Here is a 21,159-nt window from a genome sequence, read left to right as displayed (position 1 = left end):
AGGTAGAAGTTTTACTTTAATAAAAATAAATTTTATAGGTAGAGCGAATATAAATTAACATGCCAGCTATATATTTTCTTACATATATTTATTTTTTACCTGATTTGAAACAGTGGGGGCTCCAGAGCTGAACCACTGAACTGTAACTATGGTACTTGGGACTAAGGCTACATTTCTAAAGTTTCCATGACAGAGCTAGCGCTAACACTAATCTTGCCTCAGTTATTAGCTTTAAATATTTGGGTATGTGGCTAGATGCCCATCTAACCTTTGGTTTGCATATTGACAAAATGACATCCAAAATCTATTCCATATTGGTCAGAAAGCGCACTGCACAGCAGATGCCAATGCTAATTATTGACTATGGAGATATAGTGTATGGTACAGCACCACAAATTCACCTCAGCAAACTGACGTTCCTTACAACTCAATATGCCATTTCGTCTTATTATGTAACTTCCACACCCACCATTATGATAGGTTAATTGGACTAGGTTGGCTATCCCTGGAGTCCAGATGCACGTAACGTACATCTTTCTTTTCTTACCGTCAAATATTTTCAAATAAGTTACCCAATTGCAGGCTTCTTATCCCTACTGTACACAGCAATAATCTCCTTAGATCCGTCTCACCCCACGAGGCGGATCAGGAAACTTAGGAGAGAGGAGATTTGTGTTGGAGGCCCCGCTGTGTGGGACCCGCTCCAACACACACAGCGCCAAGCAGCACCTGGGTACTGGAGTACCCAGGCAGGTACCCAACATGCACCTACATCCACAGGGGGTAGCGCTACCTCCCACTTGGGTGGGAATTGCGGGGACAGGATGCCAGGGGTATTGGTGCCATGGCACCCTCAGTACTTTGGGGGAACCACCATGGGTGGGGTCATTGGGTGTACACTGTGGGTACAGTTATTACTGTTGTTGTATGTGTGTATGTGTGGTTAGGTGTATGCAGTAAACCTTAGTTATATACATTGTGTGGTGTATTATTCTTTACTGTGTATTGGTTCCTGTGAGTGGTTATCCCACCAAGGCTGAGATCCCTCTTGGGTGGAGGCGCTGCACTGCAAGGAGAAAGAGCTCACCCCAGGCTCGCGGAGGCTTAGGCCTCCTTTGAGCAAACAGGTATAGCAGCACGCATAGTTCCCTTAGGCATAGGGAAAGGGTGCTATATATACATATGCAGCCCTTGTACCCCCACCCCTAAGTATGATTGGGGGGGTATGCTCTTCTCAGCTACTCTGGTGCTGTTTCTTGACCTGTAGGTAACAGGAGGGCTGAGCGCTCCGCGGTGGTGTGGGGAGAAAACAGGACAGGAAGGACAGGTTACCTTGGTCTCTCTCTTGGTGCAACGCCTCCAGCCAGCAGGAATCCCCTGTAGATATTCAGGGGATGGACCCCTACCGACACTCCTTCATTCGCAGAGACAGGAACACACACAGCATGTCTTTTTCTGTTGTTTATTGACAGTCAGCTCCAGTACAGAGAATAGCAGGTTTCACATATTCCTCATCATCATCTGCTTATTTCTCTCCCTATCTCTCTAACTCAGAGCTCTGCCCTCAACAGCATAATTCCCCTCCCTCCCAGCCCCTCATGGGTTGGAGGGAAGATAAATCTTTTTCTCTATCTGCTAATTCAACTTCTTCCAGAACTCAACTGAACTAATTTGGGAGGATGTCACAATTTGGTATATCTTTGGGGAGTGTCTCTAACTCTGACTCATAGCAAGCCAGAGCCGGATACAGATTGGTCCACACCCAACAGGGGCGTTCCAACCAATATCCACCCCTCAGATTGACATCCTTAGAAGTTGCTAGGCCTGCCCTTGAAAACTGATGACATCATTTAAGGCTGTAACACACACACAGGCCTAAAGAAGGAAGTAACCTTTCCACTGTCTGCACTAGCAGGACTGACAGAGGAAAGGCCCAGGGAAAAAGGATTAACTGTCGGCAGGCTATGTTACACATATAATTAAAAATGTCAAATCACCTAGATTTAACTCCTTAAACATGCCCCTGCTATTTGGTTTATTTGGTCCTAGTAGAGAATGCACCTTTAAGTGAGAGAAAATGTTATATAATGTGGCATAGAAGAGAAGTGTGAGAACAGATTAAAAGAACAGAAACTCTGGCTCTTCTCTGTATATTTCACTGGAGGGAGATGCTGAGTAAAGTGACTGCTGCAACTACAAAGAATCTTGCAACATCAATAATGCCCTGAGCATATCATCTGAAAACAACACTTGAATAGACACTGATTTATTGCTGCACACTATGTCTGTGCTCCTCAACGATACATAATGGGTGACATGGGAACAATGTTTGCAATTTTCTGTCTGTGACCTATCTTAACAGGAGGAACAACTCCCATAAACACCATCCCGGAAAAAGTGCTACTAATGTTAGCTTATCACCATTATTTATATTAATCTTATAGTTATGACAAATTACAAACTGAACAAATACATTGTTATGAAACACTGCAGGGTATTTTTTATTCAGTAGAGTTACTGTATTTATTTGCTAAAAGATACAACCATATATTATTTAATGAGCCATAGAACAGGACACACTTGAAAAGAAGAATTATGCTCACGCAGTTGCAGCATCAAATTAACTGTAAATTGCCTGTCCCTGTTACTCTAATAACTAAAGATTGTGAGGTCTCGCGAAATTATTTTTCCTTCTGCTAAAGAGCAGACGCTTTTAATATCAATAGGAATGACTGCTGTCTTTACAGAGGTAATCCTGCAATTAAACTGCATTATAGAATTTATTAAAGTGAAAATCCAAACCATGTGTTCTACGTACGAGAATGTGACCAAGGGTGAATTTTCTTCAGTTCTATTTATAGCCTTATTTACAGCATTCCCATGTCAAATAAAGAGACGCACGGGGGAGAGAGAATGGGAATACAACAGGGAAGTCGGGTTCACGTTAATCCTCCGATTTCTGAATAGTACGATGATCAAACTGAGGATTTTAAAATGATTAAATTGCACATTCACTTCTGAAGAAATAGGCTTCTAAATAACACCTTTCTATAGCAAAAACTCTACTAAATGAGCTGTAGAATCCACAATGTTATATACCTCATTAAACTTCCCATGAACAAAAAGTTGTATGTCTAAGGCTGCGCTTATAGTGCCCGCGACGGCGACGGAGTGACGTCGCGACACAAAAGTTGGAAGCGGGGATAATTTGCTTTTTTACAGACTGTCGCCACATGTGACTGTATGTAAACCAATCAATGACCCTGTCGCCAGCGACGTCGCTGAAAGTGAAATGATAACTTTCGCTAGTGGAGACGGCATCGGTCGCGTCGCCATCGCCGGCACTGTAAGCGCGGCCTAACTCATGCTTTGCCATTTCAGATTATTGCACTCAGGAAGAAAATGTGATCCTCCTCTTCTTATGGGCAGCAGTCCGTACCCAATGAATATCTGCAGTGCAGGACCTGAAGCGCACTGCGAGAGAATGTCTCACTATGCAGTACAAGATGATAACATGTATATATATATATATATATATATATATATATATATATATATATAAAAATGTTCTGTAGAAGTGTTTGTGACATTGTAAATACCATCATAGGACATCAATAATTAAAGTATTACTCCCAGTGTAGTTGCAAATGTATTTCCTAGCTGGCAATAACACGATAGCTGGCCAGGTTTATAGTTGTTTTAAAACCTCTAAACTACAGCAGCCTGGCAAAAAAAGTGAATTTGCTAGCGATAATCCCACAAGTTTGACTTTTTTGCCAGTATTGTTGGATTTTCCAATATAATTAGTTTCAGCGATTGCAACTCAGTGACATGTGTGTCCCCTCAGTGCCAATGCAATTTACTTCACAAATACTAAATGTGTTCCCTTATTGCTAACCTACAGTAGTTGTAGGAGTAACTGCAGCCGAGGCCAAAGCCTGGGGTGACTTATTTTTTCTGTACCTTTTAACATTGGTTAAACCTCTCTAATCACCCCTCCGTTCCCCATATGATTACATGTGACTATTTTTGTAAAGTAATTAGAGAACTGAATATCAAAGTCTCCCGGCTTACAATATGGGTCAAAAAGTGGAGCAGAAACTGGCCCCAGATTTGTCAATGCAACAAATCCAATTGAAAGCATCAAAGTTTGTTTTCTCTGATAAAAACTGGTTCTATTTGGTAGCCAGGAGACTTTGATACTCAATCCTTATAGTGCATACCCATTGTGATTGTATTGTATGTCTTTACTTATAACTAAATAATTCTAACTCCAAATTGGAAATACTGGCAACTGCAGAATATAAACAGCTCATTCAACAAGTTTCCAAATTGTGGGACAAACTGCAGTCTCCTAAGCTTTAGATCCTTTGCTTGAACACTACTGGGGGTATCGAACGTATACTCCAAGAATAGTTACCAGTACAGAGTTTGGAAGAGGTTGTAGCAGTTTGCCCCTTAACTGTATCATGTCTGAGTCCACGACTTGGTCACCATTAGATTCAGATTTTAGAATAGTGCTATGTTAACTAAAAACAGAATGGGCGTTAATTTCTTTGACTTAACTCCAGATTCACTAGTTAATTGTATTCAGAAATAACTCCATTAATACAGCTCATAAGAATATGGTTAACAGGAGGTATTTCTAAATAACAGGAGGTACTTCCAAATAACAGGAGCTATTTCTAAATAACGTGTGCTACTGTAATAGGTGTTTTTACCGATAGCAGCTACTGTAGGTTTGCAAATAGAAGTCTATATGCAAGACAATGTCAAGTTAAACGTTTCAGAAAGTTGGAGTCGTCAATAAATTAAATATAGAGTGGACCTAATATTAGGGAGTACTATAATAATTGTTTTGCGTGTAGTACAGTAAATATATGATAATAAATTATGTTTTATATTGTGATAATTGCTTTTGATGAATTATTGATAATTTTGTGAATCTCTCAGTGTTTTTACAACTAAAAACTAATCAACACCTCTCCAGAACCAATACATATACTGGATCGCTGTCACTTGGTCAAGAACACCAATATTAAGCATGGCATATATAATGTAGCGGTATTTCCCAGCATTAACATAACGATGCGTAGAGAATCTGAAATATTATGATTTAGGCTCCAATTAGCTCATTTGCATTTCATTTATTAATGGGAGTAAAAAAATAACGACACTACAGCTTGCTTCCTTAATCAACTGTATTCTGTCTGCAGGTCATCTCCCTAAGACCGGGGAAACTGCCAGAGTTTTCCCAATCTTCAAAAGTAGGGACAAAAACACTGTTTCAAACTACAGGCCAATCTTTCTTCTCCCAATACTATCCCGTATTCCGTAGTCATGGAAAAATGTATCCACTCCCAATTAAGTGACTACTATACCAAGACAAATTTCCTTAGCCAATTCCAATCTGACTTTCGGCCCAAACACTCCACAGTAACTTCCCTCCTAAAAGTTTGCAATGAGATCCAGTGTGGAATTGAACTGGGACCATTTACTGGTGCAATATTCCTAGATTTTTCAAAGGCTCTTGATACTGTTGCTAAACAAACTTCAGTGCTCTGGAATAGGGGAACATGCTTTAAACTAGTTTCACTCCTACCTGTCATGTAGATCCCAAAATGCGTCTATCATAGGCTCTAACTCCAACCTATTGGATATCACCAGCGGTGTCCTACAAGGCTCTGTTCTGTGATCCCTACTCTTCTCAGTCTTTATCGATTATCTTCCTACAGCTTGTAAGGGAGCTTCAATACACATGTATGCAGAGGACACAATCTTATATGCACAAAGCCCTAGCCTCTCTGACCTTGGACAAGTAATTCAATCTGATTTTTTTGAAACTTGAAAATTGGATTTCCCAAAACAAACTGTTCTTAAACACAGACAAGACTGTAACAATGGTATTTGGGACCAAGGCTAAATTTCTAAAACTACCAATGACGGAGCTTCAGATAAGAACCAACTCTAATACCATCCTAGCCCCTGTCACTAGTTTTAAATAGCTGGGCATATGGTTTGACTCCCATTTAACATTTGGGTTGCACATTCATACCCTGACATCCAAAACCTATGCCAAACTGGGTGTACTTTATAGGAATAAATTCTCCCTATATCTGCTGGTCAGAAAGTGCATCGCGCAGCAGATGCTAATGCCAATTATAGACACTGGGGACATAGTATCCGGCACAGCACCCCAAACTCATCTTAGAAAACTAGACACCCTCTACAACTCAATATGCCGCTTTGTCCTTCAATGGAACTACAACACACACCACTGCAAAATGGTCAAAGAACTAGATTGACCATTACTTGAGTCTATGTGAAAAGTTCATTTTTCCTGTCTTGCATTCAAATACTTTCTGGGCAAGCTACCCCCGTATCTGAACAAACTCCTCACCCCTAACACACGCATCCCTTAACACCTGAGATCTGACTCCAAAAGACTGTTCATGGGTCAACAAAGTATCCGGCCGCTCCTCCTTTTCTTACTGTGCACCCCAAAACAGGAACAATCTACCTAAGACTCTCACAGGCGCCACCAGTCTAAGTCCTTTCAAAACAAAACTGTCACACATTTTAACCTGGTCTGTAACTGTTACGTACGTTTATAACATATTATCTTTATATAGCGCCATTAATGTACATAGCACTTCACAGTAGTAACACACGTGACAATCATATAAATAACAAATAATACACATAACAGATCGTGGGAATAAGTGCTTCAGACATAAAAGTAACATTGCGGAAGAGGAGTCCCTGCTTCAAAGAGCTTACAATCTAATTGGTAGGTAGGAAGAATGTACAGAGACAGTAGGAGGGCATTCTGGTAAGTGCGTCTGCAGGGAGCCAAGCTTTATGTATCATGTGTATAGTATTAGCCATGGTGCTACTCATATGCTTCTTTAAGCAAGTGTGTCTTAAGGTGTGTCTTAAAGGTGGATAGAGAGGGTACTAGTTGGGTATTGAGGGGAAAGGCATTCCAGAGGTGTAGGGTATTATGTGAGAAAGGTTTAAGGCGGGAGAAGGCTTTAGATACAAAGGGGGTAGAGAGTAGACATCCTTGAGCAGAATGCAAGAGTCGGGATGGTGCATAGCGAGAAATTAGGACTGAGATGTAAGGAGGGGCAGAAGAGTGTAAAGCTTTAAAAGTGAGAATTGAGTGTCAGATGCGAGATTTGATAGGAAGCCAGGAGAGTGATTTCAGCAGGGGAGGCACTAGGACAGATTTAGGAAAGAGTAGAGTGATTCTGGCAGCAGTGTTTAGGATAGATTGAAGGGGAGACAGGTGAGAGGCAGGAGGGCCGGACAGCAGGAGGTTAGAGTAATCGAGACGGGAGAGAATGAGGGCCTGAGTCAGAGTTTTAGCAGTCGAGCAACAGATGAAAGGGCGTATCTTTGTAATATTGCGGAGTAAATAATGTTCCTATACTCATACTAAACAATACATACAGTACATGGGACAGTGCTTTGCATGGCAGTGCAGAATCAACATAAAATTCAAATACAGTAGATGACAAAATTAGAGAGGCCTATGTGTGCTATGTATAAAGCATTGCAAATGACCTTTTCGACAGAAAACTGACTCTTGGAGAGTTGGGAAATTTGTCTTCTGCCCCATTTCCATCTGGTAATTATTTGTGGCAATGGTTATACAAGTCACTAGACTTGCAATTTAAATTGAGATTTATATAACTGCATCTTGATGGATCACTTTTTTCCTTTTTCCGTGTGCCAAAATTATCCGATATGCAAGTAAAGATCTCCATCAAAATGTAAAACGCATTGGTAAGAAGTTTACTACGTGTGGCGCACATGCTTGCGATTTCCATGGCAGGACTCCTTCATTCTGATTGTAATGATTAGCCTTCTTGGAAAGTAAAAAAAAAACAAGTGCTTTAGGCAGCCGCAAACACCATCCTTTATTTCAAGTATATAAATAAATCTACAGTGTTTGCCCCAGAAACATGAGGGGAAATTTCAAATTAAAATGACTTGGGTAATTATCTAACCCAGGGGTGAGCAAACTTTTTATGCCGAGCCCCCCTTTTTATCCATGAAATTTCTCGGGCCCCCCTGCCTGATGTAATCAAAATCCCATGAAAAAAAACCCTTTATTAAACGGTATACAATGTAAATACAAATATGTCTAAGGCCGCACGTATAGTGCCCGCGACGTCACCCGTCGCCGCTAGCGAAAGTTGTATTTCGCTTTGCGGCGTGGGCGACCAGGCCATTGATTGGTTCAGGGGCTGTCACATGAGGCGACAGCCCCTTAAAAATCAAATATTGCCGGCTTCAAAAAATCACGTTGCCACGGCACGCTTACTATAAGCGCACGAGGCGGCGGCGACAATGCATTTGTTTTCGGGCGACGTCGCGTCGCCGGCACTATAAGCGCAGCCTAAATACTTACATACTTCAACAGCTCGCTCTTGCAAAATTAGGCTGCGTCCACGCTGCCGCTGAGAGCGGTGACATCACCAACTCTCCAAGCATGAGCACAGGGTGTCCTGCATAATTTTGCAAGCACGAGCGGGGAAGTGTTTACACTTTTTTTTATTATTTCTGTACATTCATAGTATGATTGATATAGTGGCAGCCTACCCTCTCACATGAAGAGGATCGCAGCTAGGCAGGTTGCCAGCGGAGGAGAGCAGGACCACAGCGCTATTGTAGGCAGACACCGGAGGGAGGGGCGTTTGACATCACAGCGCTGGGGCGTGCTCCTCCGCGTACCTCCGAATCACGTGGCCCCACCTGCACTATTCTATTTGGCCGCCCGCGCGCGCACATCTTTTTCGCCTGCACAACCAGGTTTTTTTTCTGCACGCGCCCCGCCTAAATAATCTTGCGCCTGGGGCGTCCCCCCCTCAGTTTGTGCAACGCTGCATTCAATCACAACACCCACAACCAACACACACACTCAATCACAACACACACACACACAACACACGCTCAAATCACAACCAACACAGCACACACTCAATCACTACACACACACAGTCACAACCAACACTCACATAATCACCACCAACACACACAACACTCAATCCCAACACCCACACCCACAGACAACCAACAGGCACAGCGCGCACACACACACACACACACACACACACACACATCCACACATATATACACACAAACACACACACACACACAACAATCCATATATATATACACACAAACACACACACACACACATATATAGATATACACACACACACACACACATACACACACACATTCACATACTTTATATATACACACACACACACACATACACATACATATATAGATATACACACACACACATATATACACACACACATACATATACACACACACACATATACATACACATTTCTACATATACACACACATTTCTACACACACACACACACACACACACACACACACACACACACACACACACACACACACACACACACACACACACACACACACACACACACACACACACACACAGTGGAGGGAGTAACTAAACCTGCTCCGGTCCCCCCATGTGCTGCTGAAAACGGGCGGGTAAAAGACAGGAGGAGGAGAAGGGCTTGTCTGTGTGCAGGGAAGGCCCCGCCCCCTCTACAAGGCCCCGCCCCCTCTGCAAGACACAGCAGAGAACTGGAAGCAGCCTCTGCACGGAGCTTCTGGCACAGCTCTGCCCGCCCCCAGGTTTCCCCGCACGCAGCCTGCGCCCCCCCCTACATAATCTTGCGCCCCCCCAAGGGGGCGCGCCCCCCAGTTTGCGCACCACTGATCTAACCCACGGGTGCACAATCTTTTGGGCGTGCATCCCCCTGCCTGCTCAGCCCCCGTGCTCGCACCCCCCACCCAACCTGGTATCCCACGTCAAATGATGCCGTGGAGTCATGTGACGTCATAGCCTCGCGTACTCCCCGGCATTTCATTTAAATTCTTTGGGGAAGAGCGCAGGATCTCTGTAACGGCCGCGCCCCCCCCAAAAAAATTGTCGCGCACCCCTGATCCAACCTACGGTTCCAGTGGCTCGTGCTCTTTAGAACTTATAAAGTTTTCAAGTGTGACCCTTTCCGTGTTTGTTTGTTACAATATAAAAATAGGTGAATTTACTAAAGCCAGCACATACAGTAAGTTAATCTATATTGATAAAAGAATATAATCAGAGATAATAAAGTGACTTACAGCCCTCGTATATGTCTGTAGGAATATGAACAGCAGCATGCTGGTAAGATGTCTCTCGTCGAAACACGGCATCAGCCTCAAACACTGGCTTGATTCTTTGACTTCCAGAGTCGCTCTCATTTTTTTCCGGCTTTTAAGAAAAAGACATTAAGCAAGAGAGATATTACAAATTATTTTGCAGCATACATTTCCGGGTCATTAAATATCGGTGACATTTTTTATCTCATTTTGTAAATGGCTGACTTAATGGGATAATCATTAGCCGTATATATTTCTAATCATTAGATCATTAAATCATTAAACATATAAATCTCAAATTAATCTGATGCCCATATACTGTATACGACGAGCAATGTTGAAGTGGAAAATGGTAGCAGAGCACTATAAGAAAGGGTTGAGAGGAGTGAAATAGAGGTGAACAAACTTTAATTAACCAACATATACATACAGTGGCAGGCAAAGGTGCCTCTAATAATTTGTATGTTCCAACAGCTTTTCAAGAAGGTTGTCACAGTGGGGTTAGGAAGGATATCAGTATACTACTGCAGGGGGGCGCCAACTTTTTTTGCTGCGCCCCCTCTGCCTCTTCTGCTCTAGTGGTGCGCCCCCCTTACCTCACGCGGCGTCATTTTGTCATGTGACGTCACGTGACCCGAAATGTAATTTGATGCATGTGACGTCATGTCACATGACCATGTTGCCATGGACACGAATCCTGACGCCGGCAGAGACAAGGTAAGTTTAGAGTTGCAGAGGCCTCACGCGATCCCCAGAATTTCATTTAAATGCCTTGGGGGAAGAGCGCTGGGCCCTGCAACGCCACGCCCCCCCCCCCCCCTCTTTGCGCACCGCTGTACTACTGGATTCATTTTCTGACAACCTTGGTGAGTGGGCATATTTTAGAATTGATCTGTAAACTTTTATCAGAACTGCCAATAAGGGGGGGAGCACAGGGAGATTTGCTTTGGGCCCGGTGGTGGACGGCCCACCCCGGCGGTCTAATCCCAGAAGTTAGGCCTTGCTGGATGTCAGACCAAACCAGCTTCCAGCCACCTGGTTGGATCCCCTCTGGCACCTGGCTCAACCCAGCACCCCAACCTTACAGGTAGGATCAGAGGAAAGGGCGAGAAAAATGTGGGAGGAAAGTGAGGAGGTGGAGAGAGAAAGAGAGAGAGGAGAGTGATAGTGAGAGAGAGAGAGAGAGAGAGAGGGAACGATAGTGAGGGAAGGGGGTCCAAATCGTGAGAAAGGGAGGGAAAAATGAGCGGGAGGGAGGGATGGGAGGGAAGAGTGAGAAAGGGGAGAAAGGGGGAGAGAGATGGGAGGGAAGAAAGACGGGCGGGCAGTAGCGGATTTTCCATTAGGCCCAATAGGCCCGGGCCTAGGGCGGCAACATTTTGCTCCATACACAGAGGTCGCGCTCTCGAGCCTGTCGGCTTGATGGGAAGTTCCTAACTTGCTGCCACCTCCCTGCTGTGTCAAATGATGCTGTAACGACACACACCAAATGACATCATGTTGCCATGGCAACAAGATGCTGTGTGACAACGTGTTGGTGACGTCCGCAGCGTTATTTGATGCTGCAATTTCGAAGAAGATGGAGGTGTCGGCACTAGATAAGTGCTCCCCTCTGGGAAAATCCGCTGTTGGGGGCATTTGAGTGAGAGGGGATAGGGAAGCAAAAGGGAGGTGGGGAGCCAAAGGGGGTCGGGAGCAAAAGGGGGGTCGGGAGCAAAAAGGGGTTGGGAACAAAGGGGGGTGAGGAGTGAGAGGGGGCCCAGGGAGCGAGAGGGGGCCCAGGGAGCAAGAGGGGGCCCGAGGAGTGAGAGGGGGCCTGGGAACGAGACGGGGCAGGGAACGAGAGTGGGCCGGGAGTGAGAAGGGGCCCGGGGAGCAAAAAGGGGCCCAGGGTGTGAGAAGGGGCCTGGGGAGCGAGAAGGGCCCTGGGGAGCAAGAGCGTGTGGGAAGTGAGAGGGTGAATGAGCGAGGAAGAGAGGTCGGGGAGAGTGAGGGAGGCAGAAGGGAGGAGAGTGAGAGAGAGGGAAAAAATGGGAGGTTGAGTGAAATACAGGAGAGAGTTAGAGAGATGTAATGTGTGTGAGAGAAAGGGGGGAAATGTGTGAGATGGTGGGGGGGGGGAGACAGACACACACACGGCTGTCAACAACGGGGGCACCTCCCTACCACTCAACAACCAGAGCTTAGATGGAGACTAGTTCTGGGAAAGTTGTCGGCAGCCCTGACATCATAATGCCAAAAAACACATTGTTTTAGTAATGGATGTTTCTCAAACCTTGTAATTTAGACTTTTAACAACTTTTAACAACTTTTTAACTACTATACTGAAATTAAAGCTTATGTTCATATTTAGTTACAAAAATAATACTGAATGTATAAACCCCTCAATGGTAAAAAGCATACCCTACTTATACAAAGGCTACCGTTAGGAAAATATCAATTGACCCTTAATTTAAACTATATCTGGCAGTTGTGAATTTATGGTGAGCTGTTGCACCATCTCTTGAACCCGATCGCTACCTTGTGAACATTCCGAGATTAGATTATTCACCTGCCTGGCTTCTTATATATGGAATATTCTTCTAGAGAAAATTAGATCAGAGTGATATAAAGACAGTTTAAAAACACATTTTAAAATATTTAATCTTGCTAAAGCTTGTCTTAATTGTCGAACTATGGATTTTATTCATGTTATTGAAAGCCTGGCAGCCTATTTTCTTCAAGGATGAATATCTTAGATTGTACCTTTAATATTTTATTACATTCTAGTCTAAGAAATAGATCATATTTCTTCCATAGACATAGGTATTTTGTTTTAAAGAATTCAATTAAAAGGGCTTTGGTAAAGCACAAGCAGGAATACAAAATACATTTCACAATGTATAACGAAAAAAGGCAGATTAATATTAAATGAGAGAAATCCTGCGTGGTTTTTCTGAAACTCTGTCATTGCTGGGTGTCAAAAGTGATTTATCCTTATTGTACTTGGATCATGAAACTGTAAGGCTATCCTTTTCTCTAAATGTTAGTTGTAAGTAGAGATGGGGGAAGTTATCTCCAAAGTTCAAATGTGTTGCGAAAACTGTGTGAACTGCCTTCATGGCCCAGCGCACGGCCCCTACCCACCTCATAACCCTCCTACCCCTTGGAACAACACCAAGCATTCCACTGCTCCCTTCAGCTGAATCAGAGCCATGAGATCCTACCCTAGACCTACTCCTATCCAAAACCAGCCCCCTTTCCTGACCTCTGCTGACCTCAAAAATCCTCTCCCTAACCGCTCTTCCAGACGACAATTCCTGCCTCCTACCCAACCTACAGGCCCATGACCTGGGGTACTTGCTCGAGCTGACCCCCTCCCCCCCCATTTCCACCCTGTGCCTCTCCGTTTTCTGCCCTCCAGACGGGCTAAGCAGTTCCTCCAGCCCCGTCCCTTCAGCCGCCTCTCACCCCCACAGCCTTGTCTCGCTCTGAAATGAAGGCTAACGCTGACACTCCTTTCCTGCACTGGACTCGCTCTTCATGCACTGCACTGCTCTGTCGATTATACTGTAACTGCAGTCAGGGACCTCCGTCACTCCACCCAGCCCGCCTCTGCGGCTGCTGCTCCTCGTCACCAGATCCGTTCCAGCAGCCAGTCTTACCTCAGGTGGACCAGCCAGGACCTCTGCAAAAGCCTTCTTAGGCTGCGCATATATTGCTGGCGACACGACCAATTACATCACCCATCGCCGTCGCCACCAGTGAAAGTTATAATTTGATTTTTAGCGACGTTGCTGGCGACAAGGCCAGCGACATCACTAAGGGGGCGGGCCGCGGTCTCTGATTGGTTTAGAGACAGTTACATGTGGCGACTGTCTCTAAAAAATCCAATAGACCCGGCTTCCAAATTTTTGGTCGCTCCGTCGCCGTTGTGCTTACTATAAGCGCATGCGACGGATTAAATTGATTTGTTTTGGAGCGTCGTCGCATCGCCATCGCAAGACACTATAAGCGCAGTCTTAGGAGCCTTCAAACATCTTCTGCTGCTTCTACGTTGCGCCATGCTTCAGAAATCTGTATCCAACACAAATATAACCTCTATCCCTTACCTACCCCTCCCCGCTCTAACCTAAATAGCAACATTTAGGATATCCCCCCTCCGTTAAATCTTTACATTTTTGCATAGTGCACACAGCAATAGAAAGAAAAAAAACAGTATTAGTTGGCATTTATATAAATATGCTGTTCAACACCCCAGAATAGTAGAATATTTATTCAAAGCATTTGCTTTCATTGAAAAAATTGGCTGATTACTATATGTTTTGTAAACAGGCTTGTTCAGTCTCAAGGTAAGCCCGAGATATTTTCAAAATGAAATCCGTTGCAAAAGTGAATATAATTAAAATCCAACTCCAACCAATTTGTCTCCAGAAGCAGGAGCTGAAATGCAATCAATAATGGCACAGCAAACTCCCATAGGAGGCTGGACCGAAGATTCATTTTTCATCTACTCAAACTTCGCTTTCACTTATTAAATTACATTGTTACTTAGCACAGACAGTCATAAACAAAAAAAAATTTCACTAACGTTAATTTCCAAATTAACTTCATCGTGGCAAATATATATTATTTGTGCAAAAATAAACTAATACAAGAACATTTTAGTTTACTTTTATCGAGAAAGCCAGTTTTGGTATTAAAGGCCCATACCTCTGATTACTTTGTTTACCAATACATTGCAGATTATATTTTAAAGAAATGATAGTATGATGAGCCGACGAAGCTGCCCAAATCTGTTTCCTGGATTATCTCACATTTCCCCCCCCCCCCCCCCCAAAAAAAACAATTTTAACAGATAACAGGTAACAGATGTAGTCGGTTTTAATCCGTGCAGATTCGTTAAAACCCGCCATTGGATACAACTGGTGGACGGATTTGTAGAATCCAATGCACAGATTCAGCAAACCGTTGGCAGATTCTTGCAATTTGCATAAATGTTGCTCCAAATTGGCCTTGATACACCACCCCCGTTGTGTTTCCAAATGTTATTTATTGAAATCCACATTAGGATCCGCATTGCCTTCAAGAGAGCACCATGGAGTTGCCTTCTAATCATTGCTAAGACACTTGAATGCACACCCCTGAAAGCCCTAAGGTTGCCCTTTAACTACACCTCTATCTTCAGTTTCAGCGGTAGTCCACATCATCGTACATATCACCACCTTCTTTTTTAGCCTTGGAACATCGCCCATAAGAGCGTTATCGGCCCAGATCCCCCACAGCGCAGGAGTTTCACATTTGTGTTTTTTTTTTTCCTATTTATTATTCATCTTATTTATGGAATATAAATATCTGTCAACAGATTCTACGTGTAACAAACGTAAATGTGGAAGACCACAGTGTACCTTGGGTACATTCTCAGCTGTGACAGTGCCCATTTTTTCTTCTGTTCAGTCACTAGACAAGGCAGATTTGTGCTTTAAAACCAAAATCATGGAGCCTTAACGTTTGTCCCCATTTCCATCACTCCCTTTCTGCCATATTAATTCTTCCCATCTCTCCTATGTATCCTATTGCTGTCACCTTTGATGCTCTCTCTTTCCTTTATCTTTTTTTTTACCCCATTCTTTCGCTCTTCCCTTTGAGCCTGTTCAACAACTATCTACGGCTGTCACAGAAGTAATCATACAAGCACAATACAGAGGCAGGGTGAACCCCACCAAGGTCATGAAAGCTAGAGCATAATGACTTGTGAAGAGTGACTGTTTGGACCTCAGCAGTGATTGACAGCACCTATAATAAACCATTAAATAGTTTGATATTAAGACATTTCCTCCGATGGTTAATCGCCACTGTGGTTCTCTAAATGGTTCCCTGTAATGTCTTACTGTTGGTGCTGTCGATCAAAATTTGTACCAGTGCTGGAGACTTGCCCGGTCTCATGATTGATGTGGTTGTTGCCTTACCTAAAGCTGAGTTGGTGTTGTCAACATCTAAATAAAGATAGAGCGGGTCTGCTTGCTGAAAAATGCTATTGGCATGCAGAAGTGCCAAAGTGTGTAAATAGCAAATGTGTACATCACAAGAAAAAAATCTAAAAAATCAGCAGGTAGCTTAACCTGGAACTAAGAGAAGTTTGGCTGGATCAATTATGCTCTTTTTGTAATAGAGACATACAAGCAATGGGGGAGCGTGGGATTAGAAAAACATTTGACAATAAAAAACAATAAAATACAATAAAATTAATGTGGTTACAACAATATTGCTGGGGGTTGGTGAAAATATTAAATACACTTACACGGCCATGTGCAAGCGGACACGGTAATGTGGTTTCTTTAAGCAATTCCAGTCACTCCCAACAACAGGTAATGGTGGTTTAGAGGGTTTTGAAATAAATATATAAATATATCTGTACTCACACGGCCATGTGTGAGTCCTTGCAGGAAATTGGTAACTTTGGGGTTAAATTAACCCATCTGCATCTCCCCCCAGTGTAGACTCTTCTTTGTTTGCAACCAACGTGGGATTCTAACTCCAGTCTTGGGCATCAGATGGGGACTCTCCCCAGTGGTGGTAGTAGGGGGGGGGAGTAGGTAGAGAAAGTGAGGCACGTTGTCAGTGGGGTTTAAAACACATTTATTAGTTTTAAAAGCAATTGGTACAACAAGACTCACATACATACATAGTGGTTGGACCCCTGGCCTCCTCGTGCAGTCCAGGATACAGTTTAAGCAGCCGTTATTGCCAATCACGCGTCCGTGATGCAGGAGGCGTGATTGGCAATAACGGCTGCTTAAACTGTATCCTGGACTGCACGAGGAGGCCAGGGGTCCAACCACTATGTATGTATGTGAGTCTTGTTGTACCAATTGCTTTTAAAACTAATAAATGTGTTTTAAACCCCACTGACAACGTGCCTCACTTTCTCTACCTACTCCCCCCCCCTACTACCACCACTGGGGAGAGTCCCCATCTGATGCCCAAGACTGGAGTTAGAATCCCACGTTGGTTGCAAACAAAGAAGAGTCTACACTGGGGGGAGATGCAGATGGGTTAATTTAACCCCAAAGTTACCAATTTCCTGCAAGGACTCACACATGGCCGTGTGAGTACAGATATATTTATATATTTATTTCAAAACCCTCTAAACCACCATTACCTGTTGTTGGGAGTGACTGGAATTGCTTAAAGAAACCACATTACCGTGTCCGCTTGCACATGGCCGTGTAAGTGTATTTAATATTTTCACCAACCCCCAGCAATATTGTTGTAACCACATTAATTTTATTGTATTTTATTGTTTTTTATTGTCAAATGTTTTTCTAATCCCACGCTCCCCCATTGCTTGTATGTCTCTATATCTTTAAAAGGGTTCCGGATTAACCCTTCCCTGGGGTTGCAGCAGAGGGGAACTCCATGCTGGCTCAAAGCATCTGTCATAGAGCCGTGGTCTAACTTACTGCCACATTGTAAGCACACCTCATATATTAAGCTTAAGGTAAGCGCCAGGTTTTTTCCTATTGTCTTTTTGTAATAGAGGAATGGAACAAAGATCCCATGTGTCGATCTACATGCATTTGAAAATTGTGACTACGATATTACACTGATATATTAGATTGTTAATTGTAAACACATTAACCCAGTTGAACAAACATAACAAAATGCCAGCAATTCAACTTGATTTTCGTTGAAAATGTGCAGCTTTGGATCATTGATTAGGATGGTGTAACAGCTAATGCTATATTGGAAAAGACAAGGTTACCTATGACCAAATGAGTTATGCCTTCATTGGATATAAAGGAAAGTTACTAATAGCAGAATTAGAGCCTAATGGAAAGGCATTAAAAAAAGATTAAATGTACATATGATGTTCAACTAGGTCATTAACTATTTGATAGCCAGTGGGGCCACAGCACAGCACATTGTGATCACGTTATTGTGGTGTCACCAATGACGTGAACGGAAGAGGACAAGTCCTCCTCTTCCATTCCTCTGCGGCAAGATTGCAAATCCCGATCTCTCCCTAGAATTCTAGCTGACAGTCCATGACGGAGCCATGATGTCATGGGGCCCCTGGAGTGCCAAACCCCATGGCATGGTGGCTATGGCATGGTGGCTATGGCATGGGACACTCAAACGACAAACTAGTGACAAGTAATAAAAATACAACCTGATAATGAGCAATTGATAAAAGCTAAGCTAAATATGTTACACCATTTTGCTGAATGGTTTAACCATATTCATTTCAGTTGTCCACATATCGCCACTATCAGAAACGATTAACATAATTTGTCTGAGCAAGCAAGCATAATTTGTACTTGATCCAGCTATTATTCCGAAAAAATCAGTGAGTCACTAATTAAAGCTGCAGACCAAGCAATATCCTACATGTGTGTTTTTTTATATAAATCTGTTCTGTACAACTCTGAATGACATTTTTAATGTCTTAGAATGTAACAAGCATTTTTTGTTTCTATAGCAACCATTTACACAGTCACACCCCTTCCTCTTTTGAAAGAGGCTCTGGCAACACCCCTTTTTGAGCCCTGCCCTCTCTTTTGCAGTGCACCAATTGTATCTAGTGTCTGTCTGGTCACATGATCTCCCCCACAGAACTTTGCATCTTTGGTCCTCTTCTGCTGCAATGAAAGCCATTTAGTAAACCCCAAGCAGAATTTTCGCTGATCGAGAATGGATCAATCGGCAACTTAGCTAATTACTTATTGTGTGCATTGTATTGATGCACATATTAAAGGGAAATACATAAGCGGAAGCTTGGACTACTGCTTTAAAAATGCTGGTATTATTATGTCATATTTTATTAATTATTTAGAACCCTGTTATTTTCTATATCCACACATTTCAATTGCTACCATATTTTGGATGATATCTGTATTCTGTGTTCAATGATTCCCATATAACAGATTACAATCCAGAGTTTATGAAGAATTTAATTGTTTTTATTTTGTTTGTTGGTTTTTTAAACCTTGATCTGTGTTTGTTATTACTATATATTTATATTGGCACCAACACATATTGTCCCAGAATTAGCAAGCTATTCCATGAGATACCTCCCAGAGGGAAGATATCGAACCACTTAAATGAAAAAGCTGTAAGGTGTATTTTTGCATCAGAAGGTGTGTTATGGAATAACACCTCTTGGTACTGTACATATGGGCTTTTTATCTTGTGCACAACATGTACAGTATTTCAATTTCTCATAGTTTTTGTTCTCCTTTCTTGATAAATAGTAGATTGAAGGGCTCAACATCCATGCACGTACGTACACCTGAAACAGAGCTTTATCCCATTCTGAGCAGGCCTGGAGAGCCCCAGCAAAAAAATGTTTTCCTTTTAGGTGGCAAGAGCTTTATTGAAGGAATAATCAAAACTTATAAAAGCCAGTTGGGATGTCAGCCATGGTGGTCCCTATCTCTGACACACACACACACACACACACACACACACACACACACACACACACACACACACACACACACACACACACACACACACACACACACACACACACACAGTATTTTTAATTTGTACTTTGTATTTCAGGCAGAAAAATGAAAAATGGCTTTTGATGGTGTGTATAAGGTGACTTTGTGCAACTTTAGTTTTAGAAATAATTTTGAATTGTTTGGCCCCCTAGGCAAACCTCCAGTGCTGCAATCTGACCCCCCCTCCTGTAACCCCCTGAACTTTCAGATTCTGTTTTAATGTTATTATAGCCCCATTCTCTCACCCCCTCTCCTCTTCCTCTCATCCCCCCTCCCACTCCTCAATCGCCCCCTCCTCCACTTCCTCTCCACCCCCTTCTACTTTTCTTCTCACCCCCCATCTCTTGCTCACTCACCCCCTCCTCCTCCTCACTCACCCCCCTCCTCCTTTTCTTCTCACCCCCTCCTCTTCCTCTCTCACCCTCCTCCTCCTCTTACCCCACTCAACCTCCTCCTCCTCTCACCTAACTGGCTTCAGTGGTCCGAGGTGGAGCAGGACAGCAGTGTAGGAGGAAATCAGGTGGCAGCGGGAAAAGAGGATGGAGAATGGCAGGAGAGGAGCAGGGCAGCAGATGAGGATGGCGGTGGCAGGAGAAGAAGAAAGAAGAGCACTGGAGCGGAGTGACACAGGATGACGCCCGGGGAGGAGCTGTGCTGTAGCAGCAGCAGGCACCGGAAGTCAGTGAAGAATTCTGGGTCAGACCGCTGGCCACGCTCCTCTCGGCCGTCCTCCTGTTCTCTTCCCTAGCCGTGCTGCAGTTGTCTTCAGTCCTCTTCTCCCACCATCGCCTGACATCCTCCTCCTCTGCCGCCCTACTCCTCTCCTGCTATCCTCCTAGTCTCCCGCTGCTACCCTCCGCCTGTCCTCATTTGCCACCGCACCCAAAATGTGCCACCCTAGGCGACCGCGTAAGTCCCCTAGTGGTAGCACTGGCCCGACATGCAAATGAACACAGTGTGTCACTCTACTTCTCCAATCCATTTTAACATGGGCCCCTATGAGCTTAGGCCTGCCACAAACTTTTTTAATGTCTGGTTAAACCCCCTAAAATAAAAAGAAGACCTTTCTTCGTTACTTTGCAGGATAATTAGAATCTGATCTGCTTAAATGGTGGCTGCCTCCCTGGCCCTTGTAGCCGGTCGACTGCGGCTTTCTCTGGTTTGTTGCATTCACCTACAGGTACATTCCCAACATGCTAAGGTGGGAAGCGTAACCAATGACGGGAGTTATATGTATGACTTATGTTCATTGATTAAATACGATTTCTTTCATTTCCTTTTTAGGTTTTTGTGTAAAATGTCATGTTTTTTTTACAGTTCGTTCCCTTTTAGCATGCATAATGCAAATGTAATCTTCTGTTATTACTGTAGAATATTATTGCAATTTGAACACTAAGCTATAAATGCTTAGGATATTATTTAAAATATCCTCTCTGTTACAGGCCTACAAAACACAACGCCACAT

The 21,159-nt window shown here is 43.4% G+C and overlaps 1 protein-coding gene across 8 annotated transcripts in view; it reads right to left on the bottom strand.

The window, feature by feature from the left end:
* CACNA2D1 (calcium voltage-gated channel auxiliary subunit alpha2delta 1) overlaps positions 1–21,159 on the bottom strand; it is a 717,165-nt gene that overhangs the window by 300,093 nt on the left and 395,913 nt on the right. For all 8 annotated transcript variants that reach the window (XM_075599579.1, XM_075599575.1, XM_075599572.1 and 5 more), the window contains exon 6: positions 10,189–10,318. In XM_075599579.1, coding sequence (XP_075455694.1) covers positions 10,189–10,318 — 130 coding nt within the window. The remainder of the gene's footprint in view (positions 1–10,188; positions 10,319–21,159) is intronic.

The sequence above is a fragment of the Ascaphus truei genome, chromosome 5 (genome assembly GCF_040206685.1).
Source record: "Ascaphus truei isolate aAscTru1 chromosome 5, aAscTru1.hap1, whole genome shotgun sequence".
NCBI classification, from domain to species: domain Eukaryota; kingdom Metazoa; phylum Chordata; class Amphibia; order Anura; family Ascaphidae; genus Ascaphus; species Ascaphus truei.
This window is presented reverse-complemented; position numbering and strand designations above follow the sequence as displayed.